General features: G+C 37.2%; 1 protein-coding gene across 1 annotated transcript in view; it reads right to left on the bottom strand.

The window, feature by feature from the left end:
* Positions 1-16,885, bottom strand: part of LOC145667497 (pancreatic triacylglycerol lipase-like) — a 109,062-nt gene extending 92,177 nt beyond the window's left edge. Inside the window, exon 1 of the mRNA XM_081734974.1 lies at positions 16,684-16,885. Coding sequence (XP_081591100.1) covers positions 16,684-16,885 — 202 coding nt within the window. The remainder of the gene's footprint in view (positions 1-16,683) is intronic.
* Between the last annotated feature and the right edge of the window lie 7,739 nt (positions 16,886-24,624).

Below are 24,624 nucleotides of genomic sequence, written 5' to 3' on the forward strand. Positions count from 1 at the left end.
ACCATAAAATCAGTGATCTCAAATATCTATCCAATTCAGTTCCAAACCACCTCTCTCAGAGCTTTAGTTTCTAATTCCATCCAAACAAACATATAACACTTATTATGTTCCATAAAGTACCATCTAGACTTTCAATAGTTCAACATTTTCCTTTCTACAGACTATCTAAGTTATGAAACAAAATAGCACATACGCTAGGTTATTTATTTCATTCTGAAGCTTTATGTAACTCTGCAGTATAGTATCATTTCAAGGATAAATCTTAGGATATTATTAACCATTTTTGTTATTACTTTTGATGATTTTTAGTCTAACTTCTGATGATTATGGACTGAGGTTAAGGGAGACACTGATGATGAGGTGAATGATAATTATAGAAAGAAGAAATTAGAAAAAAAACAGACCACGTTAAAAGAATCGACGCGCAGTTTGTTCGTCTACTACAACGTTCCCTTCATATGGACTAGAATCAAATCTAGGATCGCATGCACCAGAGATGAACGCTATATGATTTATCCGCTTCAGTTACAATTTATTTTTTTTACTATTACGTTAATATGTGATTCTCACATTGATTTATTACATATTTCTGTGCAGTAAACTCGCGCTCAGCTTTATCTGACGTTACATCCGGAAATAAATAAAGGTAATAGCTTTCACTCTTTTTATGATGTATTCATGAGAAACCATTTTACGCTATACCCATAAGAAGAAAAAGGTCGTTTTATTATTTGTAATAGGTCGTGTGTATGTAGAAATAATTTACATAACAAACTAATATGAGGGCTAAAATCAGAGATAGACCTAAATGTCTTTTCAAAATTATAAATTGGTACCCACTGGTGTTGGTTACCAAATAGTTTACTCTGAAATGGAAATAGTATTTATTACCACAATGTGTTTGCTGATTCAAAATAATTTATGTTAAGTTTTTTTATCAATAAATTTCATTTTAATTAGTTTGTGTTCCTAATGTATACAGGGTGGCTTACTTAAACAAACGAGGGCATATAATACCAAGACAAGCAAATAACTGTATGTAATTCTCTGAGTGATTCTGAAAGCCGCTGGATAACCAGTTTTTGTTACCTTGTGGGACCTGTTTCCGCCTAGTACCGCGACGTGAGCCTGGCCTGCCAACAGATGTGCAGCTGTTTAGCTCTGATTAACTGCCTGCTCAGTTCTTTTAAACATATGACCGAATTGACCGCTCTTTCAAAGGACCATTCCATCTAAGCGTCAGCAATAATTCGTTTAAATGAGAAGCAAACGATTTTCGATAGACGTAGGTGCGTTCTTATGTAAATATAGCACTTTTGGTTTGTCCCTTTAGGATACAAAGTAAATAGAACTAATTATTTAGAATTGAGGTCTGAGGGAAAAACACAGACGAATATTGGGACCCTAAAAGAACGGAAATAGAGAATAGTGGAAACTTCATAACGAAAAACTGCATAACTTATAGGGTTTACCAAACATTGATAGGGTCATCAAGTTCGAAATTCTAAGGTGGGCAGGTCATATATCCAGTATGGAAGAAAGTAGGAATGCTTTCGAAGTGTTAACTGAAAATCCAATCGAAAACGCCCATCAGGTAGACATAGATGCAGATGAAAGACAATGTTAGATGGATCTGGCAGTAATAGGAATACCAAGTAGAAACTGAATTCAGCTGGTTGAGGACAGAAGTCAATGGAGAGCTTTCTTGAAATCGGCATTGAATCTCTGGGTCCCAAAGGCCATAGAGTTATTTAGTTAGAACATTTGGTTCACCATTTTGACGGCACGCAGATTCAAAGTCTCCCTATGTTTCTGAGATGATCATCAATTTGACAGCTGAATATAGGTGTAGTTGATCGAGGTCGTAATTGTGTTCCCGTGTTGTCATCAGGTGAATATCGGGATTCAAAGTGATTCTCTCCCCTTGAAGGGTGTATAGCAAAGAATTTAATCGGTTAGTGTTGAGAATGATTTAACTCCAAAATCAACAAATAAACAACTCAAAACAATAAGTTTTATTTAATTACCTATTGCGGCAATCTTACACTTGATCCACCCAAAAGTATATTAATAGTAGGCACATGATTCACACACGTAAATATAAAGTGGTTATTTCTTATTATTCGTTGTGTTCCGAAGAAGTGTACTGAAATATGAAAAAGGAAGTGATATCAAAGACAAGTACACATGGTAACCCCAGCTTCATGTTTATTCGCAATTATTTGCACATAAAAGTAAGTTTTTGAATATGAAGCTTTAGCACAAGTTTTCCTTTCTCTCAGATAGATTGGAAATTAATTTATATTGGACTGCATGAGTTACTACAGCCTAAACACGCAAGAAGTCTGAGATATGACATCCCTTAGAAACAAGGAGATATGAGCATCCCGTGCATCCATGCTCAAAAAGGAAAAAAAATCCGCGTATACTGTAACTCACATTTTCGCATTTATTCCATTTTCCTTACATTTATGGATAAAATTCTGTTATTAGTAAGTAGAGAAAATAGAAAGCTATCCATCTAAGGAGATATTTCCAGATAATGTAGGAAAATAATAAAAATATAAACAAAAACAAAATTATGCTCTGTTTTGTGTATACTGGCAATCATGCTTGCGAGGGCTTTTTGCCGTAGCACAGCACTATTGCGGAGTGAATTGCAGTAGAGGAGCTGGGTAGTTGAATCAAGGAACTGAATATTGCATTTATTGGTTTAAACCTAGTGTCTAGATTGCTTGATAAATTTAAATTAGCTGGTGTAACCAAGATGTCGTACAGAAATATAGAAACAAACAGGAAATCTCTCGTCTTCAAGGTGGAAATAACATGCGCCAATTAGCATTTATTTCTTAAGAAAAACAGTACAAGTAAAAAGTAGTTTCCGTAATTACGTGGGTAGCGTCGTGAATTAGTAGTTCGTACCCTGTTTTGACACCAAATCGAATCCCATCCCATATCTTTTTTAAAAAAAACATTATAGAAAGTGTATAATTTTTATGTTAATAAGAACTGAAGGAATATAATAAGAAAATAACTTGATACTTTTCTTTAATGACCTATTTATTCAGGATTAGAGTACTATTGTTAGTAGCTATTGTTTGGAGTTTATGCTGTTGTATAGTTTCTTCTCTCGTCCTGCTTTCTTGGAAAGGAACAATTTTGTGTCCAACAAAGTGTGAAGGAAATATAAAGACAGAAACAGACATCTTAGTATCAGACGATTTATTGTGATGAAATGCACAACTTTGCAATTTTTAAAAAGAACACTAGAGTAAATTATTGGTTTCTCGTTAGCTTTTAGCTAAAATATATATCTTCTTTATAGGACTATATTTTATAAGGTAAGATGTGCGACCATAATCATCAATTTAGCTGGGGAGTGAAAGATAATTATTTATACAAATATTTTACTGGCTTAGGTGCGTGAAACACCAATACACCCTGGTCTCGCTTATCCGAGCTTCATTTATTCCACATACCGCATATAAAAATTAATCATTAAGAAGAACTGCAAGTTGTGGTCTTAATGTACTTTTTTATGTTCTGGAGTCTATCGCCTAGCGCGCCCGTCATGACACATATGTCTATCATTCAGTCTAGACACGTATCATTCAGTCAATATGTACATTAGTAAAATCATAACAAGCTAAATTTAGCACATATATTTGGGAAGCTAAATATAACAACATACTAAAACTTCTGAGAAATCAGGTGACGCGTTTGGCCGCCATATTGGAAAATGGAAGCCAAACCGTGCTTTTTAAAAAGTAATAACTGGTTCTCAATTTAATAGCTGTAACTCACGTTCTGTCTGCACTATTGATATTATTATTACTTCATTCGAATAATAAAGGACTACGCTTGGCATCACACTTACCAATTTACTGCACATGTGGGAAGCAACGGAGGGATTTTTAAAAAAGAAATCCCTAAAATTCCCTTTCTTCCTATTAGTTTTCTTATATGTTACCCAGAAAAAATCATAACAAGCTGAAATTTTGTACATAACTTGGGAGAGGTTGATATAAAGGAGCACGCTTACAGACACTTACTAACCTACTACACATGGGGGAAGTAACCGAGGGATTTTTTTTTAAATCCCCAAACTTTCCTTTCTTCCAAATACTTTCTCTTAATCAGTTGACGATCTTGTCCTCTGACAATGAAACTTACATTAAATACAACATAATACGCAAAATATAGTTTCCAAGTTTAATAGGAATCGTAATGTTAGATAAGAAATAATAAATATTTATACAACTGTAGTAGCAGGGTTCTATCGGAGGCCAGTTTAACCCTAATCTTAGACAAACATCTACGAGTCACCCAATTCTCTCTAATTAATCATTAGTAACACTTATAATTAATAAAAAAGTCTGATAACGAACATAGTCTACAATAGTTTCAATTAAAAGGCTTTTACAATCTATTGATATCCTAAATGAAAGGCAATCATTGTAGAATTGCAGAATTCGTTAAGAACAGAGTGCTTTTTTCAGCACACGGTTTTTCAAAATGCAGTTTGGATTTTCAGTAACGATTATTACGTTTCAATAGTGTCCACATTCGTAGTTTCATCGGGATTGATTTCCTCATAAAAGGAATTGATGCAACCACTGCCAGGACAATGTACACACAACGAGGTACATATCAGTCCTATTTTTCTGTACTTCAATACGCGTTCGCATCCCATCTCGCAGCTATAATATATACACCGTAAGTTAAAATAAAGAGTCCGGAGCTAAAGATTTCTCTGTCATGATCGGTTCCAAATACGTTTCAATCCTCTTCCTCATGGCAATAGGGAATAGCTTGTTACCCTACCAGAGTTGTACCTGATGGTAAACTCGAAATAAGTGCTGATTGGCTGCTACACTGATAGATGGCAAAGCTTCCAACTGAATTTCATTTCTGACGGGATATTTTGCAATGGGTTTCATGAATGCTCGATAACGCAGCTTATCTTAAAGTAAGCACTAACTTTTCAGCACCGTACAAAGTAAGAAGCAACAATGCAACAGGAGCAGTGACGGAATCAGGGATCTCATTCTCATAGTTGAAAATGCCGACTTGTTTTTGTAGGCCTTTGCCTTTCTTCAGCAAGTAGTGAGCTTTTTACTTTCGTCGGAGGTAAGAAGCTGATGACGTATCGCACCTGTGACAGTATACAAAATGTTAATTATGTCTTAAGATTTCGAAGATTTTCTACCAGGTTTAATAAATGTAATATCTATAAAGATAACCAAAAAGTTATGTTGCTTCTTTACTCACCACTTTCGACATTGATATGTTATCTAAGATCTGGAAGTTCAAAAATAGCTCCCATCAGCATCGACGACCTTCTGCCAACGTTCTAGAAGGCCGTGGATTCCATCGCTGTAGAAATTGGTTGGTCATGAAGCGAAGAAGATTTTAAGTGCGTATTGCACCTCTACTAGGTATTTAAACTGGAATCCTTTAAGGTGATTGTCCAAGGAATGAAACAGGTGATAATCGGAGGGTACAATGTAAGGGGAGAATGGTGGATGGAACAATGATTACTATCCAAGGCGTACAATAGTGTCCCGGGCCATCCTAACCACGTGAGGCTTAGGCTTGTCCTATAACAGAAGAACCAATTTATGATTCAGAAGTGCTGGCTCCACAGTTTTGCGTTTTTCTTGAACACCGCTGAACTGCTGACAACACACAGTTGAATTGATCCTCCGACCAGCTGGTAGCAGCTCCCGATGCACAATGCCGCGAGCAATCCACCAAACACACAGGAGAGCATTCTTCTGCTGCAATGCTGTTTTGGAACCGGTACATGGAATGCTAACCAATGATGACTGCGCCATGGACCCTCGTATAGGATCCACTTCTCATCACATGTCAACACCCTGTCCAGAAGTGACTCCTCCCTCAGACGAGACAGCGTAAAAACACGCTGTCATGAAGCGAAGAAGATCGCTCTCCTGTGTGTTTCGTGGTCTGCTCGCGTTGGCTTCTGACCCGGAGTTAAATCATATAGGTTCAACCGGCTCAACTTATAGTGCATCCCAAGTTGATGGCGGAGCTGCCGAATGGTTTCTCGACTCACACTGAATTGTAGTTCCCGTTCCTTAAACTGAATTGTAGTCCAAGTTCTGGCCAATGTTCGCCTCAATTGCTGACTGAAGATCTTCATTATGTACATTTGTTGCTCTTCCGGCACATGGTGCGTTTTCGAGTGGTTCGTCACCGTCTTTAAACTTGTTAAACCACCGTTGCACTGTCCGTGTAGTCATGACACCCTTACCAATGGCCTGGATATATCTTCCAGCCCGCTGCAGCGGCGTTTGACCCCACTTTGAACTCGTACGGCATACACGCACTTACGACGCTCTGTGGAGGTCCTGTGTTCACTCTGTCCTTACGGAAGTTCAAGGCATAACTGAACTGCAAGAACCGGGATATACCCACACCAGCAATTGATCTTCACTTTATCTTCATTCGCATTCAGCTCACGGTGTGAGAGCAAATTGAACACAGACCTACACAAAAATCGACAGAACTTTCTTGGTTAGTTTTATACCTAGGTATTTCCTCACTTGCTAATGAGGCCAAAAGTACAACCAGATCAATATCTTCCCCAATAATTGGTACTGGATGTGGCTGTTTGAGAGAGAATTTTATTGCTGTACGCACAACCTGGGTATCCGCATCTCCAGAAAGGTGAAGAACACTGGTACTGGCAGCTGTGAAATGCTTAGAATGTATTTCAATAAATCTACATTTGTTCTTCAGATTCCCAAGGAACTTATCTTGAATGTAAAACTGGCGTTGAAGAAATATACATAGTTCGGGAATGTGGCTTGACAGAACGCATTAATCACTCTATGCATAGTCAAAGTGTAGTACTTACCAAAGTTTTATTTGTTATTTGTCATTCTATCACTATGATTTCAGTGAAACTTTGATGTTATATTAAGTGTATTATGATGTATTTAATGTAAGTTTAATTGCTACTCTCAAAGAACGAGATTGTGAACTGATAAAGAAAATGTAATAGGAAGAAGGGTAAATCTGGAGATTTTTTTCAGAAAATACCTCTGTTACTTCCCCCGTGTGTAATAGACTGTTAAGTGTGTGAAGCGCAGTCCTTTGTTATTCGAATGAACTAAAAGCAACATCAATAGTACAAATACAACGTGAGTTATAGCTGTTAAAGTATGAAGGAGTTATAACTTTAAAATCCACTATTTACCGGTCATTTTCCAATATGGCTCCCGAACTCGTCACTGGATATTTAAGGACTTTTAGTATATTGTTATATACATCTTTCCAAAAGTGTGTGCAAATGAACAGAACCTGGTCAACCGTTAACTTAAAAGCCTTACGGATCCAACCATGAACAAAAATAGACATTGGCTTTTGACTCACCGTGAAAAAATTGAAGCGCAAGGTACTAGCTCAAATGCAACTCATGGCAGTAAATGGACTAGAAACGTCACCAAACTATGAAGAATTGCAGATGTTCACTGAAAATGCTAATAAAGCTATAACTTGTTAGCTGAAATAATATACATACGGAAACTTTAAATTCTTACAGGAAATTTGCGCCTTAAACAAACACTCGGGAATGGAACGAAGGCGGAGATGATGTTACTAGCCTTGTTGGAAGCTCTGAACCCACCACCGAAGCAACTTATAAAAGGGTATGTTGTAATATTGCTAATAGATCGGTCCAAGCGCAAGTTCACATTTGAAGTTTTTAATAGCCACTTTCTGTCTTTTCAGTAATTTCAACTTAAGATATTGATTGATTTTGTATATTGGAACTATGCATGAAGTGTGAATTGCAGACTTCAACGCAGAAATACGTAGTTTTCTTTTCAGTTTATGTTTTTATTTAATAACTTCACATGTTATTCAGTGTTCCTAATACCTGTGCACTGTCGAATTATTTTCCCTCTAATTTCCCCACAAATATTCATCGCGTAATTATTTGACAGACCAACCTTTCATAAGAATAAACGTTTTTGCTTATAATACTCTTATTTTGCTTTATTTTTCTCCAAAATTATAAATAATTATTCGATACTATCCTGCTTTGTTAAAGAAAGTGTAAAGAAGCAATAATATATGAAGAAAACTGAGTTATTAATGAAAATGTAAAAGTTACAGTATATGCAAACTTCTTTGTGGATGACGGTACGTAACACAAATACACAAACCAAGCAAGTAACAAAAGTTCATCTTCCTCCATATATCAGTGTTACACCTTATAGAAGCCCGTCTACTGGCAGAACGGATCACGGCGCTTCCCCTATTGGCCGTTGCCTCTTTTCTCGTACCTACTTTCTTCCCTCTCCTCAAACGTTCACACTGTCCTGGTTGTACACAGGTATCCAATTTTCATTTGTGAGAATCATTGTCACGTTGTAATATTTTTATACAATCATATGATTACATGCTACAGTTAGCTAAGGATAGAAGTCAGTGGAGAGCTTTTGTGAACGCGGCACTGAACCTCCGGGTTCCATAGGCCATAGAGTTAGTTAGTTAGTCATATGATTACAATATATATTAAGTAATGTTCTAAATTGTATCGTGTTTCACAAATGGTATAAGTGAAAAAGTTTGTAAACAGAACGCTGCAGCCTAGTTGTTGCGCACCTAATCCTACATTTCCCCACTCCCTTCTCCGCGACGATGATGTTTTCCAGTGTTGCAATCTGGAGGGAGCGGAATGGTCTGAGGATTTTCTACGACATTTGAGTGTAAATGCTGTATATTGACTGCACTAAATTTTTAATGCATTTTAATATTTTCTCTTTGAATATTAAATGAATTAAGTATGATTAGGGGTATTCCTTACCAACGCAATGAATCTTAATGAAAAATAAATAAATAAATGATAACAGAAATCACCTTCTAAATGTTTTCCATTTCTCCTTCAGTTTCACTCTCCCACTCATCTGAGTCTGTATCAGCCGATGAATCTGAGTCTAAATCGGTTTCACTAAATCTAATTATCAGTTCATCTACACGCTCATCCATAAGTCCGTCTCTTTCAAAGTAAGAACCTTCAATTTTTTTCACGTGTTCACAACATTTTACCCATTTCTGTGGTGAATATTCATTAAATAACTTTCCCAGTAATTCTTTCTTTGCGTCCAGTGAATCGGAAATGCATTGCCTCGCTTTGGTCTTGATTTCCCTCCACACAAGTTCAATAGGATTTAAGTCTGCGTGGTAAGGTGGAAGTCTTATTATAGTGTGCCTCGCGTTTATAAATTTCTTATCAATTGCGTATTGTTTCACATAAGGTACATTTTGAATTCTTAAGAAAAATTGTCTTTTGTTCATTCTTCACAATGTATTTACTCTATTCTCCGCTTCAATTTCGGTTTCGTTTATAGGTTTGTCTGTCTCTGATAGCCACTGTATCATGTCGCTTTTAAGTGAAGACGTAGTTGGTCTTTTATCGATTTGAACATTGTGATAATTGGCATTATCAACGACAACAACGCTGTTTTCGGGAAGATTAGGAAGTAGTTTTTCTTCGATCCATTTTGAAAATTTTCTACTGTTCATGTCATCATGATAATCTCCACTTTTTTGCTTAGATTTAAACAATAATAGAGCATCATCAACAAACCCAAATTCCCCTCCTGCATGGACAATAATAAGACGTGGCCCTTTTCCAACAGTTTCTGTTGCACCTATTTCACTCCTAATTTGCCAACACGCCGGTACTGAGTGTGATGCGTGAATGTAGGTTTCATCTCAGGCCGGGCCCGTGAATTAATAATGTGAGGCCCGACTCGAGTTAGCATTTAGGCCCGACCCAAGGGCGCCGATTTCTCTGTAAAGTTGGGGGGGGCATTGAGAAGCAGAAGGTATATACATGAGGATTTTAAGACAAATTGCATTCAAATTATGCCAAATAATGTATATTCATAAATACAATAGGGGGCCCACATGACCTTTGGGACCTCGAACGTATAACTAGGGTGATAATTAAATCAAATATTTTAATTGCAACTATGCCAAATATTTTGATCCGCACTTCTGGAAGAGGAACTAGCTGAAATAAAAGAAATCGTTGAACAAAGTTTTCTCTACTAGTTATCAGTTGTTATAGTTTTTTTTCTTTTTTTTTGACACAAGTTGTATCTTCGGCCTTGGAAGTTGAATAATTATTCATTCTTACTCAGAAGGATGGGGGGCGCAAAATGTTAAACATTATAACACTTGAGACATAGTTTGTACTAACAATAGACTGAAAGCAGCTTATTTGTTGCCTTATATTGACAAAAATACTTTTGTCAACTCGTCTCATTGAAGTAAGACAGAAATATTTCCCTTTCAGAAAGATGCGCCCCCCGTTCTGTATTCGCCCCTGGTTCAGTATCGTAATGTTCTAGTAGGCTCGGCTGTCAGATCAGTCTTTAATGTGGAATCCAGAAAATTAAGCCATTCGCCTTTTGGTTTCTCTTCGTTATAAAGCTTAATAATGAATATACACAGAATATACTACCGTAGAATACGAAGAGCTACCAACGCAACGCATTTTCAAAAGCGGGATTAAATGAAATGGACCACTGATATGAGAATTACGAGTCGATACTGTAGGTATAACGCTATACGGTAATATTTGTCATTTATTTTAGCAGGTGATATTTGGACGGACTCAGGGTAAAAGGTAACAAGTCATTTTTATTCATTTTTCAGGAGAGTCATGAAATGAAATGAAATCTTTGAGTTTTACGTCCCACAGTTATGCCGGTGAGGCTAAAGGAGACGGTGATTATGAGAAATCAATGAAATGGTGGAATGAAGAAAGTGGGAGGAAACGGGAGAACCCCGGGAAAACCCACGCACACGGTGTTTGTCCACCACAAAGTTCACTTGGCGGGGGTTGGGATCGAACCCGGGACCCCAAGCACCAGAGGTGAACGCTCTACCACTGAGCCAACGCGGCCCCTTCAGGACAGTCATCTTATTCCCTTTTACCCAGTGTGGATTCCATTGTAGCTTAATTATTCCCTTTTGCACGTCCCTTGTACTTGTTTTTGGTCACGTTTTTTTCATAGGGCTTTTCATACAAAAAAAGCGCCATTAAAATCAGTTTTTTTAAAAAAAAATCAAAAAGAACGTTTTTTTTGTTTAAAACGTTTAAAACGTTTAAAACAAATTACTTTGTTTTAAACACAAAAAAATGTTTAAAATGTTTATTTTGTTTAAAACAATAATCTAAATATGCATATATATTACATTTTTACACTCTTAGATATCGCTTGTCATCTATGTTTAACCGCTAGATCAAATTTCGGGAACTTCCCTAATCTCGATCCGCCCAAATGTTCAATTCCGGAGAAAGAAATCGGGTTTTTCCCGATCTCCGTTCACGGAATATGTAGTTTAGTTTCTTTGTGTTACGTTCTACTGGTCGTCTGCATTCTTAATCTTTAAACGCCCATTGACGCAACTGCTGTCTCAGGGCTTTAAACCTCAATGGCTCAGTCTTAAACCTCAAATTAAGGCTGGAAGATGGTTTTATTACCAATTTATTCCTGAAAGATGCAGCTTTGCTGGTGTGCATTTTATGTATATGGGAGGAGGGTAAATATCGTGTTTTTTTCAATAGTTTTTTGGGGGGCCATTCTCCCTCTTGGGGGATAGATTCATAAAAATTGTTACGTGAAGCAATGAAGTAGGCCACTACATGATAATATCATGTATTTGTACTTCTTGCTTATATGGGGGAGAAGGGGGGGGTCAAAGTTAGCCAGTTTCTGGAGTTTAAGTTTTTTGACGTAAATTACATTTATTTTTACAACAAACATCAATAGCTCAGCCTCTAATTAAGCCAGAAAGATGATTTGGTACCAAAGTATTTTTGAGGGATGAAGCTTTCCGTCAGTTGCATTTTATGTATATAGGGGGTGCGTATGTACGGCCGAGAAACGGAGGATGAAGTTCGTTTTTATAATTTTTCATCAATTTTTTTTCATAAGGTTTTGGCGGGTATCCCCCCCCCTTTGTGGTACATCCATAAAAATTGGTATGTGAAGCAATGAGGTAACTGTATGTATGATGATAGTAACATGATAGTAACATGATAGTAACCTGTATGTGTACTTGTTGTTTATAGAGGAAGAGAGGGTCAAATTTGGTTAATTTACATATATTTTCGTGAGGTCCCATATAACACAAGATATATTTCACTGAAGTGGTCTAGAAGCATAATTCTTGTTCGTATACATGATGTGTGCAGCAAAAATGATTTGCATATGGACGTGGTACTAGTGGGGGAGGGGAGAGAATCTCAAATTCAATGAATGTTTTCTGCGCATATTTTTTTCTTAATATTTCCTACATAAAACGAATTCATTTCGCAATGGCAGCAATGGCTATCATTTCCTACATTATTGTCACAAGTATGTGGTCTACACATTCATCATTTTGTCAGCGTAGGGTGGCTGCAAGGTTGCCAGGGCCCCGCAAAGTCAATGTTTTCATATTTTTAATGATTTTTATGTCTGTTTTTTCCTACGAATACGGCGGGAATTTCACGAATGTTACCTCATAGGAATTTGTGGTCTATAAGCTTTCCAATGATGTATAACTCATGACTCTGTGATAATTAGGGGGGTCACCAGAGCCCTGAACGTGAGAGTCTACCATTTTGCTAAAATCCCTGGCGGGAGTCTAGAGTTAATTGTGTTGTTATGCCGTAGACACTAATCATTATTAGCTACCCATGTTGCAGATAGAGATGTATCTTGAAAACTGTTTAGTTGAAATATGTCTCTTACTCTTTGTAGGCTAGTCACTGCTCTTTTCTATGAATTGTATTGTATTTATCAGAGCATTTCTTCTAGCTTATGGTGTGAAAACTCTTCATTATAATGGAAATGATAGTGATCAAAAAATTCCCAAGTTTTGAATTTGTGAATTTGGAAAAAAATAAATGAAATCGTTAAGTTTAACGTCCCACGGCTATGCCGTTTAGGCTAAAGGAGACGGTGATAATGAGAAATGAGTGAAATGGTGGAATGAAGAAAGTGGGAGGAAACGGGAGAACCCCGAGAAAACCCACGAGCACGGTGTTTGTCCACCACAAAGCCCACACGGTGCGAGCTGGGATCGAACCAGGGACCCCAAGAACCGGAGGTGAACGCTGTACCACTGAGCCACCGCGCCCCCTTTATGAATTTGGATCTTAGAATAGTGTATAGTGTGTTTAACCTCCGTTATTCTTGGAAATTAAGAAATGTTGAAATACTTAATTTGAATTTCTGTTGGTTTAGTTATACGCACATTGATGTGCAGAATTTCGTTCAGTAATTGCTGTTATAATAAGAATATAACTCTGCTTGTAATTTACTCCATGCACAAATCCTGCGGAGGATGGGTTGTTTGTTACAAAATTAAATTAACTTACTCAATCTGATATTTTAGTTGTTTTAAACATGTTCAACCACCATCGAAAAAAAACACGTTTAAAACAATTTAAAACGTTTAAAACAAACTGAATAAAACAACAGCCCTCGTTTTAAACATGTTTTAAACACTTGTTTTAAACATTTTGTTTTAAACATATCAACCCTGATTAAAATACTACAACTCTGTGTTAAAAACCGAAAATTGAAAAAAAGTGACTTGTTACCTTTTACCCTGAGTCCGTCCATTTGTTGTAGCATAAGTTTGCTGAGTTAGTATCACTGGTACTTTCAAGGCCAGATCAGTGGATGGAAGAGTAGTGGGGAGGGTGGTGGAATACGAAGTGCTCCGCAGCGATCTGCGCATCTTGGTTTGAAACTTGTCGAGTTATAGTGCAGTGGTCCCGCGTTATGTATTCGCTAAGTATATGGGCTTTGGTGGGAGCAGTTCCTGGTTCGGTTTCTGGCAGGAACACTTGGTCGAAAAATTGTGAAAGCATTTTCCAGCCAGTCATCCTAAATCTAAGTGTTATTTTTGACTTTTCCTCATTCAGACTAGAGAAATGACGAAATGCTACCTAACAGAATGGTCCCACTTTCTTTCTTGCTAATTTTTTACTTCCTTCAAAATTCTTCGAATAGTGTGGTGGCCAAGGATTGTCATCAACATAGATGACATGCCAACATGGCAATATATCGCACACCCACTGGAAGTGTTGCAACTCATAGAACGGAAATTTTGATTTATCAGCGCTCAAAAGAGAATAGAAAGCGAGAGAAGCGAGCTCTACCTGGTGGTATTTTCGCAGAAAGAAATTAGATGGTACCTTAGATGGTAGAAATGCCAGTATCCCAGTGAGCGATTTTGAAACAATAACAAACTTTAAAAATCATATTGCTTCAAATGTGTATTTTTGACATCGGGTGTGTGATATGACGAAAGACAAATTACATAAATCATACTGCAGATTGGTTTGTGTGTGTGAAGTTAATCTTTCTTCATCATAATCAAGTGTGTATGAACCATACACGTATACTTTAACAGTTATTCTGAATCATATGAACAATAATTAGGAATCAAACTCGAGTTTCCTATGCCAATGAAGCGTATGCTTACAATATAGCCACGAAGAAACCCCTTATAACAAATGCTAAATGTTTTAGTGACTGCAAGTTTGATCGATGTTTCTTTTACCCACGTAAACTAAAGCAGATATATTAACCTGTATATAGCCATAACGAGGAGCAGACATATATAAGCTCAGTAAAACCTGAATATCTAACTGTATGTTAAATTATGAGGTATAGAGTAGTACTATATTGTAGTACATGCTGATATCTATCTTTAAGTTTCATGTTTGGCTTTTTGTTTATGTAGTAATGAGGATATGCTTCCATGTGGTGTGTTTTGTTTGTCTCCACTCGAAACCATTCCCTCTTGCCATTTTACTGTGTTTTATCCCTAGACTGCTATGAAGAAACAGTGGAAACAATAAATATAATCCAGAACAGTGTTGCTTGTAGTAGTAGTTAATTTGTATTAAAGTTTATTATTTCTTTAAACAATTCCCCGTGAATGTCTTGGTTACTTCCCACCCATCATGGCTGAAGAGCGTGGACATTTGAAACAAGTTCAATAGTTTCTGAACCAGCAAAGAACGTATGATCCTAAATGAAGCCAAAAAAAAGCCTGATTTTGAAAACATAGCAGTACATAACAGTAAAATATATAAGAGGAGTGTTCAAAATGTATGGAATCTTAGGTAGCAAAAATACATTGATTGATCTGAAAATCCGAAACACTAATCCCCTTCAATGTGGTTTCATTGGTAAGTCACATACTTCTCCCAGCATGCCTACCATTCTTGGAAACACATCTGGGATGCAGTTTTTGGATTGGTCAGCAACCGTTCCGTCGCATTCCACATGACATCTTCCATTCACTCAAATAATGGCATTTTCAGGTGTAAAATAACCAAGAGTCCCGCTTAGCCATATCGAATGAGTAGGAAGCCTGACAACACACAGGAATGTTGGGTTTGGCCATGAAAGCCTGAATCAAATGCGGAGCGTGGGCTTCCTTGATATCAGCTTCGACACAACTTTGATACGACCACCATGCAAGACTACCGTCTTCGCTTGCTCAATCACAGTGTGATTTTAGGTTTGTTGAAGACCTATCTGATCGTGGTTCACTTTCCACTGACGTGCGGTTATTGTTGAAGCGAGTGTAGCACTCTTCTATGCGTGAGTTGCCCTGGCATCGTCCCTGAAAGCCAACTGAATCTCGTGAATGGTTTTCGCTTGGATATCCCCAAGATTTTGGCAAAAGTTGATGGAATATCATTGCTCAGGTTTCCTTTCTGTCATTGTACAAAAACTTAAATCCGATGACCTCTCACTAGACGTCTTAACTCATTGGCCCACTGGTAGTGACTGACCCGTTTTGTGATCGGGAAATAATTCAAGGCTGTACATGAATGTTCCGTCTACATCAATATTCAAGAAAATGTCCTGCGCTTCATTGGTTTACGCAGGAAAAATTAAGGTTCAATACTTTCTGAGCACGCCTCGTATATATATAGGGGAAACCATACAGTTATTGGCACTTTAAGGATTTGTTTTCGTTCATATCTTTATAACAGACTTATTTTATAACATATACTGGCGATTTTTTAATATATACTTTCTGGGAATCTCTAATTGAATAATATGTTGAGAAATTACGATACAAATGTAAAGTTTAGCAATAAAAATATATTTTGTAATGTGACGATGATCTTACAGTTATTGGCACCCAATGAGGACAGTTATTGGCACCATTATAAAGCATACAGTAGAAGATACTATTGACAGAAATAAGTCTTGTAGGCCTGACTGGAAGTAATATAAATTATTATATTTATTAATACACAAGAAATAGATATTTTAGACCTTGAACATAATGAAGTAAAAACAAATTGAAACCGAGGAATGCACAACATATTTTTAAAATTAAAAAAAAAACGGGAAATGCACAAACAAAATTGTATGTTTCAATGATTTATTTCAATCCGTTTCATTAATCTCGTCCTCATCTGTGACCACATTCACTGTCATCCTGTAGAACGTAGCACCCGTGACACACAAATCCATCTTCTATATCTTCTGGTATGTGTTCCTTATGGTACTTTGGAATGCAACGACTGTGATATTTGCTGTGGCACAACTCGCATTCAAGATCCATCCTTCCCGAAAAGAATGGCTGAAAAGAGTGTTTGCAGGATATTACCTTGCTTCGCGCAGCTGATGACGAATCGAAGTTCAGCCTCCTTGTGAGCGTTCCATGATTCAGTCAGTCCTTTGTCTTGTTTAAGTTTAGAAGTTGAAGGACCGCTTATCTCTGTTGAACAATCGGGATAGACCTCGTGCTTTGATTTCTTTTCAGATGCTTTTCCTCTGCGTTTTAACTCTTGTTCCTTTCTCTCAGACATCTTCCTTGTTTGCTTTCTGATCTATTCTTGTTCAGCTAATTGCTTTCTTCATTTTTTCGTGCAAAATAGCTTGATATTTATGAGACGTTATTACAAACGGCAGTCTTTCTACATTTCGTTTCCCCTTTCTCTTAGGAGTTTCTGGCCATACTAAAACATCTTGCAGCAACGGGTGTTCTGTGGTTAACTTTTTTGGAGTTGAGCCGGAACCTTTTTGTAAAGCATTTGCATCTATAGTACTGCCATTGTTAGGTGTACTAGGGTTTACTTCACAAAGAGTATGAGCATTACTAGCAGTATCTGAGTGGTTGAAATCATTGAGTTGGATACATGCAAAGGATACAGGTGAACCTTGCTGATTGTTCGCCTGCACTGCCTGAAGATTAACACATCTCTCTACCGAAGACTTAGGCCTACTATTATCTACAAAAGGTTGAAATAAGCTATACAGTACATGGAATTCTTCGTTCTTATTTACAAGGACTTGTTCATTGTCAACTTCCTGAAGTCTTCTTATTACATCAGTTCCTACTATACTTTCAAACTCGGTTCTGGTTAATACTACATCCTTAGTTTACTCATTACCACCGTGTATTTCTTGAACTGTTTGAATTGGTTTTGCAACGCATTTAGTGTAATTATGTTGTTGGGATCAAATGGGTGTGAACCGCATGCCCTAAATCCATTTTGTATAATAGATGGCGAAATGTAAGTGTCAATTGCTTGTTTCAACAGAGGAGCAAATTTAGCTTTCGTCAGAGACTGCAATTGATTCTAAAGTTGCCACTCTCGTACCACTTGGTTCCACTCATCCTTCAATGGTTTAAATACGGCAACGTCAGCAGATTGCAATATTTTTGTAGAATTGGGGTACAGAGCAATGAGTTCAATTTGAAGCTTGCAGCAAAGTTCGCTAAGTTGGTAAGTAAGGTGAGTTTTATGACCGTCCACAAAATATATAATCGGGAACTTGACATTTTTCGATTTTAAATACTGATACAGCACATTACCTATATATCCATAACATACTTCGGCTTTCATCCACCCGTTCTCACTTGCGACCGATACCCTATCCTGTAGGCACAGATAGAGCCACATCATTAGGCACAAGAACATAAGGGAAAACTATCATTGGGGGTGTTACGTCACCTGCAGCACTGAAAGTAAACATAACTGTCAAAGACTCCTTTGCATTTCCACGTGTCTACATCGTACGCGTTACTTACTTCTTTTTCCGCTAACACCTTTCCAGTTTTCGGCCAAAGCAAAAAGTTAGTTTCATCACTGTTGTAAATACGTGTTGCATCCTGCAGAACATCTGTAAGGTTATTGGCTTCAAAATACTTCTGTATATTATGAAACCATGATCTTATGTCGTTTTCTGTTACACAAGCACTCGCACTCGTAACAGATTCGCACGTTCTTTCCGCAACCGCACGATTTCTTTGAAAGAACGATTTATAGCATCCATCTCCCGGCATGTTATTTGGAAACGGATTAGGACGAGGATGTTTCACGAAAAAGTACTGAACACTTTTAAGAATATCCTGTTTCTTTCTGGGAAAACCCTTTTCAGCACATTTTATTAACAATTCCACCAACAATGGTTCTTCCTCTTCTAAAATGGGTCGTGGTCCGGATGATGATTTCACATCTTGATTTCTCAGATGGAACTGTAAGGTAGACCGAGGAACGCCACACTGCTTCGATGCAGTCTTTATTCCTACACCTTTTGATATTACTTCAAGGGAAGCACTTCTCTGTTCTAGTGCATGTCTTTTTCTTCCAATCTTTGGCATTGTGTGCCGATTTCTGCAACAATAAGAAAACGTTTTGTAATGCATTTTATATGAAATAATTTAAGTTTGACATTGATCTAGGCCCTGCCATTAAAAAAAAAACCTAGAAACTAAATGTCTATGTTGCTAACACCAAGAATATCCATAATCGTCCAGACGTTTGGGACTAACGTTTTGAATCTCACAATAGACTTTTCTTTACCGGAGTTTCTTTACTCCGTTATTCACATTGACTTAGGCTAGCTCGCCATTGTTAATAACTATACTTGTGTATGACCACGCGCACTTCATGGCCGACTAGCTGAGTTTTGAAAAATACTTTCTTGCTGTAACTCAAAGTTCAAACTATTATAATATATTTTTTTTTGATGGTGGGCTAACTCTGTAACTCAGCCGGGTGGGCCAAACTTTGCCAGTCCGCCCCTGAACTAGAGTACATGAAGAAATAATTTCAATAGGCATATTAGACATATTTCATTACCAGAACCTATTCTGCTGCAAATCCCTACAGTCATTGGCATGGCCATTTATACAGTTCTTGGCACTGTGCCAATAACTGTTACTTATTAGAGTAGGAAACCAAAATTTTGACCAAGAATAGATGTAGAGATGGAAAGCATTATCGGACAGTTTTCAAGCTATTTTATTCTTCAGCATCAGAGACAGTGATTGGCACTCTAGTGCCAATAATTGACATTTTATATTTTCATTCGTACAGTTATTGGCACCCCATGCATTCACTCGAAGGACAAACAAATCGGTTGAAAATGTACCATTGGAATGATTAGTAGACCCAATTCCTCTCGTGCAAAAAATACTAAAACATTTTAAACAATAGCAAACTAATTACATTTCCCTTAAGCTGATAGATACCCTTAACAAAAAGTCTAATAATTACCTGCAAAATTGAAAAATCCAAATAGCTTCCGCTGTCGACTAGAGCTTGCCTCCAACTGAAAGGTTCCCGGCAAAACAAACAAAGGGAACGCGGGCAGAGAGGATTAGAGCTGCCAGCTGCAGGAAATTTTTAGCAACACGTATTCATTTTTCCTTAGTGAAGAGAAAAACTAAGGAAAGTGCCAATAATTGTCAGAGTGCCAACGACTATATGGTTTCCCCTATATATCGGGTGTTGCAAAATAAGTGTTACAACTCTTGGAAGGTGACTCCTGCCACTGAGACAAAAAGAAAAGTTTTCTTGAACTTTCGGCTATCGGACATAGTTTCGGATCTACAAGGTGCCGAAAGCGTGGGAAAATGACTTTTGGACGCCAATAGTTCGGAAATTATTCAACGTAAAGAGGGCGGGTAAAAAAAATACTGAAGAAGTCATACCTGCAGTATTGAATTTTGTATGTTTCACAATTCTACCATGCACGTGCAAGGGTTTCCCCAAAGGAACGTAGGGAGTCCCGGATAATCTGCCAAATAAACATTGGTCTAAGTTGATATGAATTTATAGGGTTTGTATCAGGTAACAATAATTCATTTGAATTACGTCGATATCTAGAACAAATACAAAATGGCGGACACCTTCATGCCCGTTGTGTGTTGTTGCATAATCGCCAGGTACGGATGCTGGCCAACAGTCACGTTCTGAGTATTAAGTGTAGCGAATTTGTAGTCAAATGCTCTAGAGAAATATCTGGAGTGTCGGTAGAGCACAACAGATGAAGGAGGGTGATTCACATGTGTGGAAACACTTAACGAAAAATGCCCAGAAATGCACTCATACTCAGTAAACGTGAGTTCAAAGCTTCGGAAATTTAAAAATTACCGTCAAGAACATGAACGCCATTTCCAACTCACCAATAATATTCCATCAATCCGATGCAATATGATCTGGACGATTGCATACCAATAAGGATGCAACAACTATGGCCAAGTTAAAATTGTGCAAGAGGACTCACTAAGAAACTGGGTAAACTAAAGGAATGTCACTAGTGAGATCGCATGATCGATATTGAAATGTGGTCAATGTGTGTGTTGATATCGACATGTTCCACTACTGCGGGGACACCGTCCCTTGTGGGCAAAATAAGAAAATAATATTCAGGTCCTGAATCTGAGGCCGTGGGCTCCCAGTAGGATTGGAAACTGCGACCACGCGAGCGAAAGCGAGCGCTCTAGCCCTGAGTCTTCGAGGGAGCCTCACTTTCTCTGTATTCATTTCTCATTTAGTTTCGCAAGCGCTCTTGTACAGCCTCCCGATATGCTTGTGTGTTTCATTTTGTTATTCCTACTGCACAGTTGTAAATAATCAGAGCTTTAAGAAGTTTCTTCCTATTTCTCATGTCGTTTTGTTTTCCATATGTATGGTGTTCCAGCAGTAGTCTTATATGTGCCAAATTGGCTCATTTTCGTCTTTGTCTTGGCATGTGCAGTGCGTGTAAGATACGAATTTCTGCAGGTATTTTCCTATATTTCTAGTACGTCATATGTGGGACATGATACAAGTTTGTTATTTTAACTCTCTATCTGAATTTGAACCATGGATTAAGAGATTTCTTTTCATATGTGTCGACTGTGGGATAATGTCCCAAAAAAGAGGGACATTGATACAATCGTGTTCTAGTTACGTTCTACCAGAAAGTGCAAAGATGTAATAGGTGAATGTACAACGTTATTTTCCTAGTTCTCGCACGTAGGACGGTGTCCCAGCAATAGTGGGACGTGTTGACATTTGTTCATTAGTTACATGTTGATATCAAGACACGCATTGGCCACATTTCAATATCGATCATGCGATCTCACTAGTGACATTCCTTTAGTTTACCCGGTTTCTTTGTGAATCCCCTTGCATAATTTTAACTTGGCCATAGTTGTTGCATCCATATTGGTATGCAAACGTGCCGATCATATTGCATCGGTTTGATGGAATATTATTGGTGAATTGGAAATGGCTTTCATGTTCTTGATGCTATTCCTTAAATTTCCAACACTTTGAACTCACGTTTACTGAGTATGAGTGCATTTCTGGGCATTTTTTGTTAAGTGTTTCCACACATGTGAATCACCCTCCTTCATCTGTTGTACTCTACCGACACTCCAGATGTCTTTCTAGAGCATTTGACTACAAATTCGCTACACTTAATACTCAGAACGTGACTGTTGGCCAGCATCCGTACCTGGCGATTATGCAACAACACACAACGGGCATGAAGGTGTCCGATATTTTGTATTTGTTCTAGATATCGACGTAATTCAAATGAATTATTGTTACCTGGTACAAACCCTATCAATTCATATCAATTTAGACCAATTTTCATTTGGCAGATTATCCGGGACTCCCTACGTTCCTTTGGGGAATCCCTTGCGCGTGCATGGTAGGATTGTGAAACATGCAAAATTCAATACTGCAGGTATGACTTCTTCAGTATTTTTTTACCCGCCCTCTTTAGGTTAGATAATTTCCGAACTATTGGCGTCCGAAAATCATTTTCCCACGCTTTCGGCACATTGTAGATCCGAAACTATGTCCGATATCCGAAAGTTTAAGAGAATTTTTCTTCTTGTCTCAGTGGCAAGAGTCACCTTCCAAGAGTTGTAACACTTATTTTGCAACACCCGATATATATATATATATATATATATATATATATATCTATATCTATATCTATATATATATATATATATATATATATATATATATATATATATATATATATATATATTACATCTCGATCATGATAGTAGAGCAAAAATGATAATAGAGAGAAATGGATTCTAGAGTTCCGAAGAATAGTTATATCCTAATCGTTGTACTAAAATAGAAATTGGTAGAAACCAACTACCGGTTTAAAATATTAGTATTGATATTCATAAATCAGAAACACTAAGTAATAATGTGTTATTGGTTTGGACTTTAACTATAAGTTTTTTTTTCTGCACTCTCTCTCTCTATTCAATTAGTAAGTGACACAAACCAATGATTAAATTTTGTTTCAACGTTGATCTTCATAGAACAGAAACGATCATGGCCTTTGTAGACGTAACTACTCCGTCATTTAACTCGGAGAAATTGAAAGAATTCCTGAAAGACTAATAGCAGACTTTGAATTACGTTCCACCCTAGCGCCGAGTCCAATTCCGTGATGTTAGAAATCGAATCAATGTATGTGGGTCCAAAGCTTATCATTTTGGACTTTGTAATAAACCTGAAGTGTATAATATGACGTTTCTTGTTGATGCTTGATCTCAGGATTTTAATGAAAGTATTTTAATTCAGCACATTGTAAAAATGTAATCGCGATATTTACCTGCTGAGAATATTGGTAACCAATAGAAATTCGATTAACCCATTAGTGCATAGCGTCCGATAAATCGGACGCGTGTTTTTACTCATTTTTCGAACAAACTATATTCTTTCAGCCCTTTAATTCGTTGTAGTTCGTGAGTGTACTATCTATACTTTCTACATTCTCTCTGGGTGACTCGATAACATTAATTATCTGTACTTCATTTGTCGAAGAATAAGACATGGCGTCGAGGCAGTATGCTGTTTCATGTATGGGTTTACTTTTTACATATAAATAAATATAAAGGTGTTCTTAAAGCTTTAAATTTTGTATAAAAATTAAAGTATGGACATCAACATTTATTACTAACTACATATTTAGTTATGTTTTCCATTAGCATATGATAGGTTAGATATAAATTTTAGGCGTCCGATTTATCCTGTGCATAAGGGACAATTTGCATTCACTACAAGCTCATTCTTTGACTAGGTAATATATATTGTTTGTTTTAATTTTTTCTTGTATTGAGTCTTTGGTTAATTTCGGAACTACTTTACATTAAATGCGTTATTTATTTTTGAAAATGAGTATCTACTATTACGTAGGAATAACGCAATTATTACTAATTATTATATGTTTATGCAACGTAATATAGAGTGTAACTTCATTTGAGCAACAATGCCCAACGAGTCGCTGCTCCGAATTCTTTATGCAAGCTGTAACCATACGTATGTAGGCAAGCATTCGTCTTAATTCCGAAAACACTGTGGTCTTCAGGAAACAATTACAATTGATGAAAGTGTGAGCCTTATGTAAAACAATTTATAAGAGGAAAGACCATCCGCTTAGGGTACCAAAACTGGGCCATTTGTACCAATTCAGGTTATATGATGTATTTCCAATTGAATACAGGAAAAGAAAAAGAAAGACTATTAGTATGAACTGAATGGGAGTGTCGTATTATCTTTGCTAACTTCAGCAAGCGTTCCACGTAATGCTAGGTATAAAATATTCTTCGACAATTACTTTACTTCCAAAGATATCATGAATCATCTAAATAGTATGGGTATTTGTGCATCACGTATAATTCAGCAAGGACGAATCCGCAACTGCCCACTAAGAGAAACCAAAGAAATGAAGAAAGAACGAGGAGGTGCACCTGACTATCCTAGCAACGAATAGGCTAACTTTGTTAGGTTGAACGACAGCAATGAAGTTACGGTTTCAACGAGATACGAAATACTTTCGTTGGGTTCAACAAGTCGGTGGTCTCACAAAAAGATGTCTTAGAATAAGTGTGGCGCAGCCTAACATTATAGCCAGCTACAAAAAGGAATTGAAGGAGTAGATATACTAGATCAGTGTGGTATCGTACAGAACAAGAATAAAAAAGAGAAAATAATACTCGTCAATATTTGCATATTTCGTACTTGTTTCAGTTGTGAATTCTTGGTTATTGGCAAACAAGCTTCATTCCAAGAAATACATTGATTCACTTCTCAGATTTAGAAGGCTCTTTCATTATTGACGATGTACGGAACGGTGTTTCGACCAGGAAAGTCAATAAAGAAGACCCTTCAATATTAGCTCAATGCTCGCTATGATCATTGACCTATAGGAAGTAAAACTGAACGGAAATGTGGTTATAATAAATGTTCAGGAAAGTCTAAGTTCATAAGTGCCTTAGAGGAGTTCATCCTAA

Source organism: Thermobia domestica, chromosome 13 (assembly GCF_964235325.1).
Source record: "Thermobia domestica chromosome 13, izTheDome1.hap1.1, whole genome shotgun sequence".
Classification (NCBI taxonomy): domain Eukaryota; kingdom Metazoa; phylum Arthropoda; class Insecta; order Zygentoma; family Lepismatidae; genus Thermobia; species Thermobia domestica.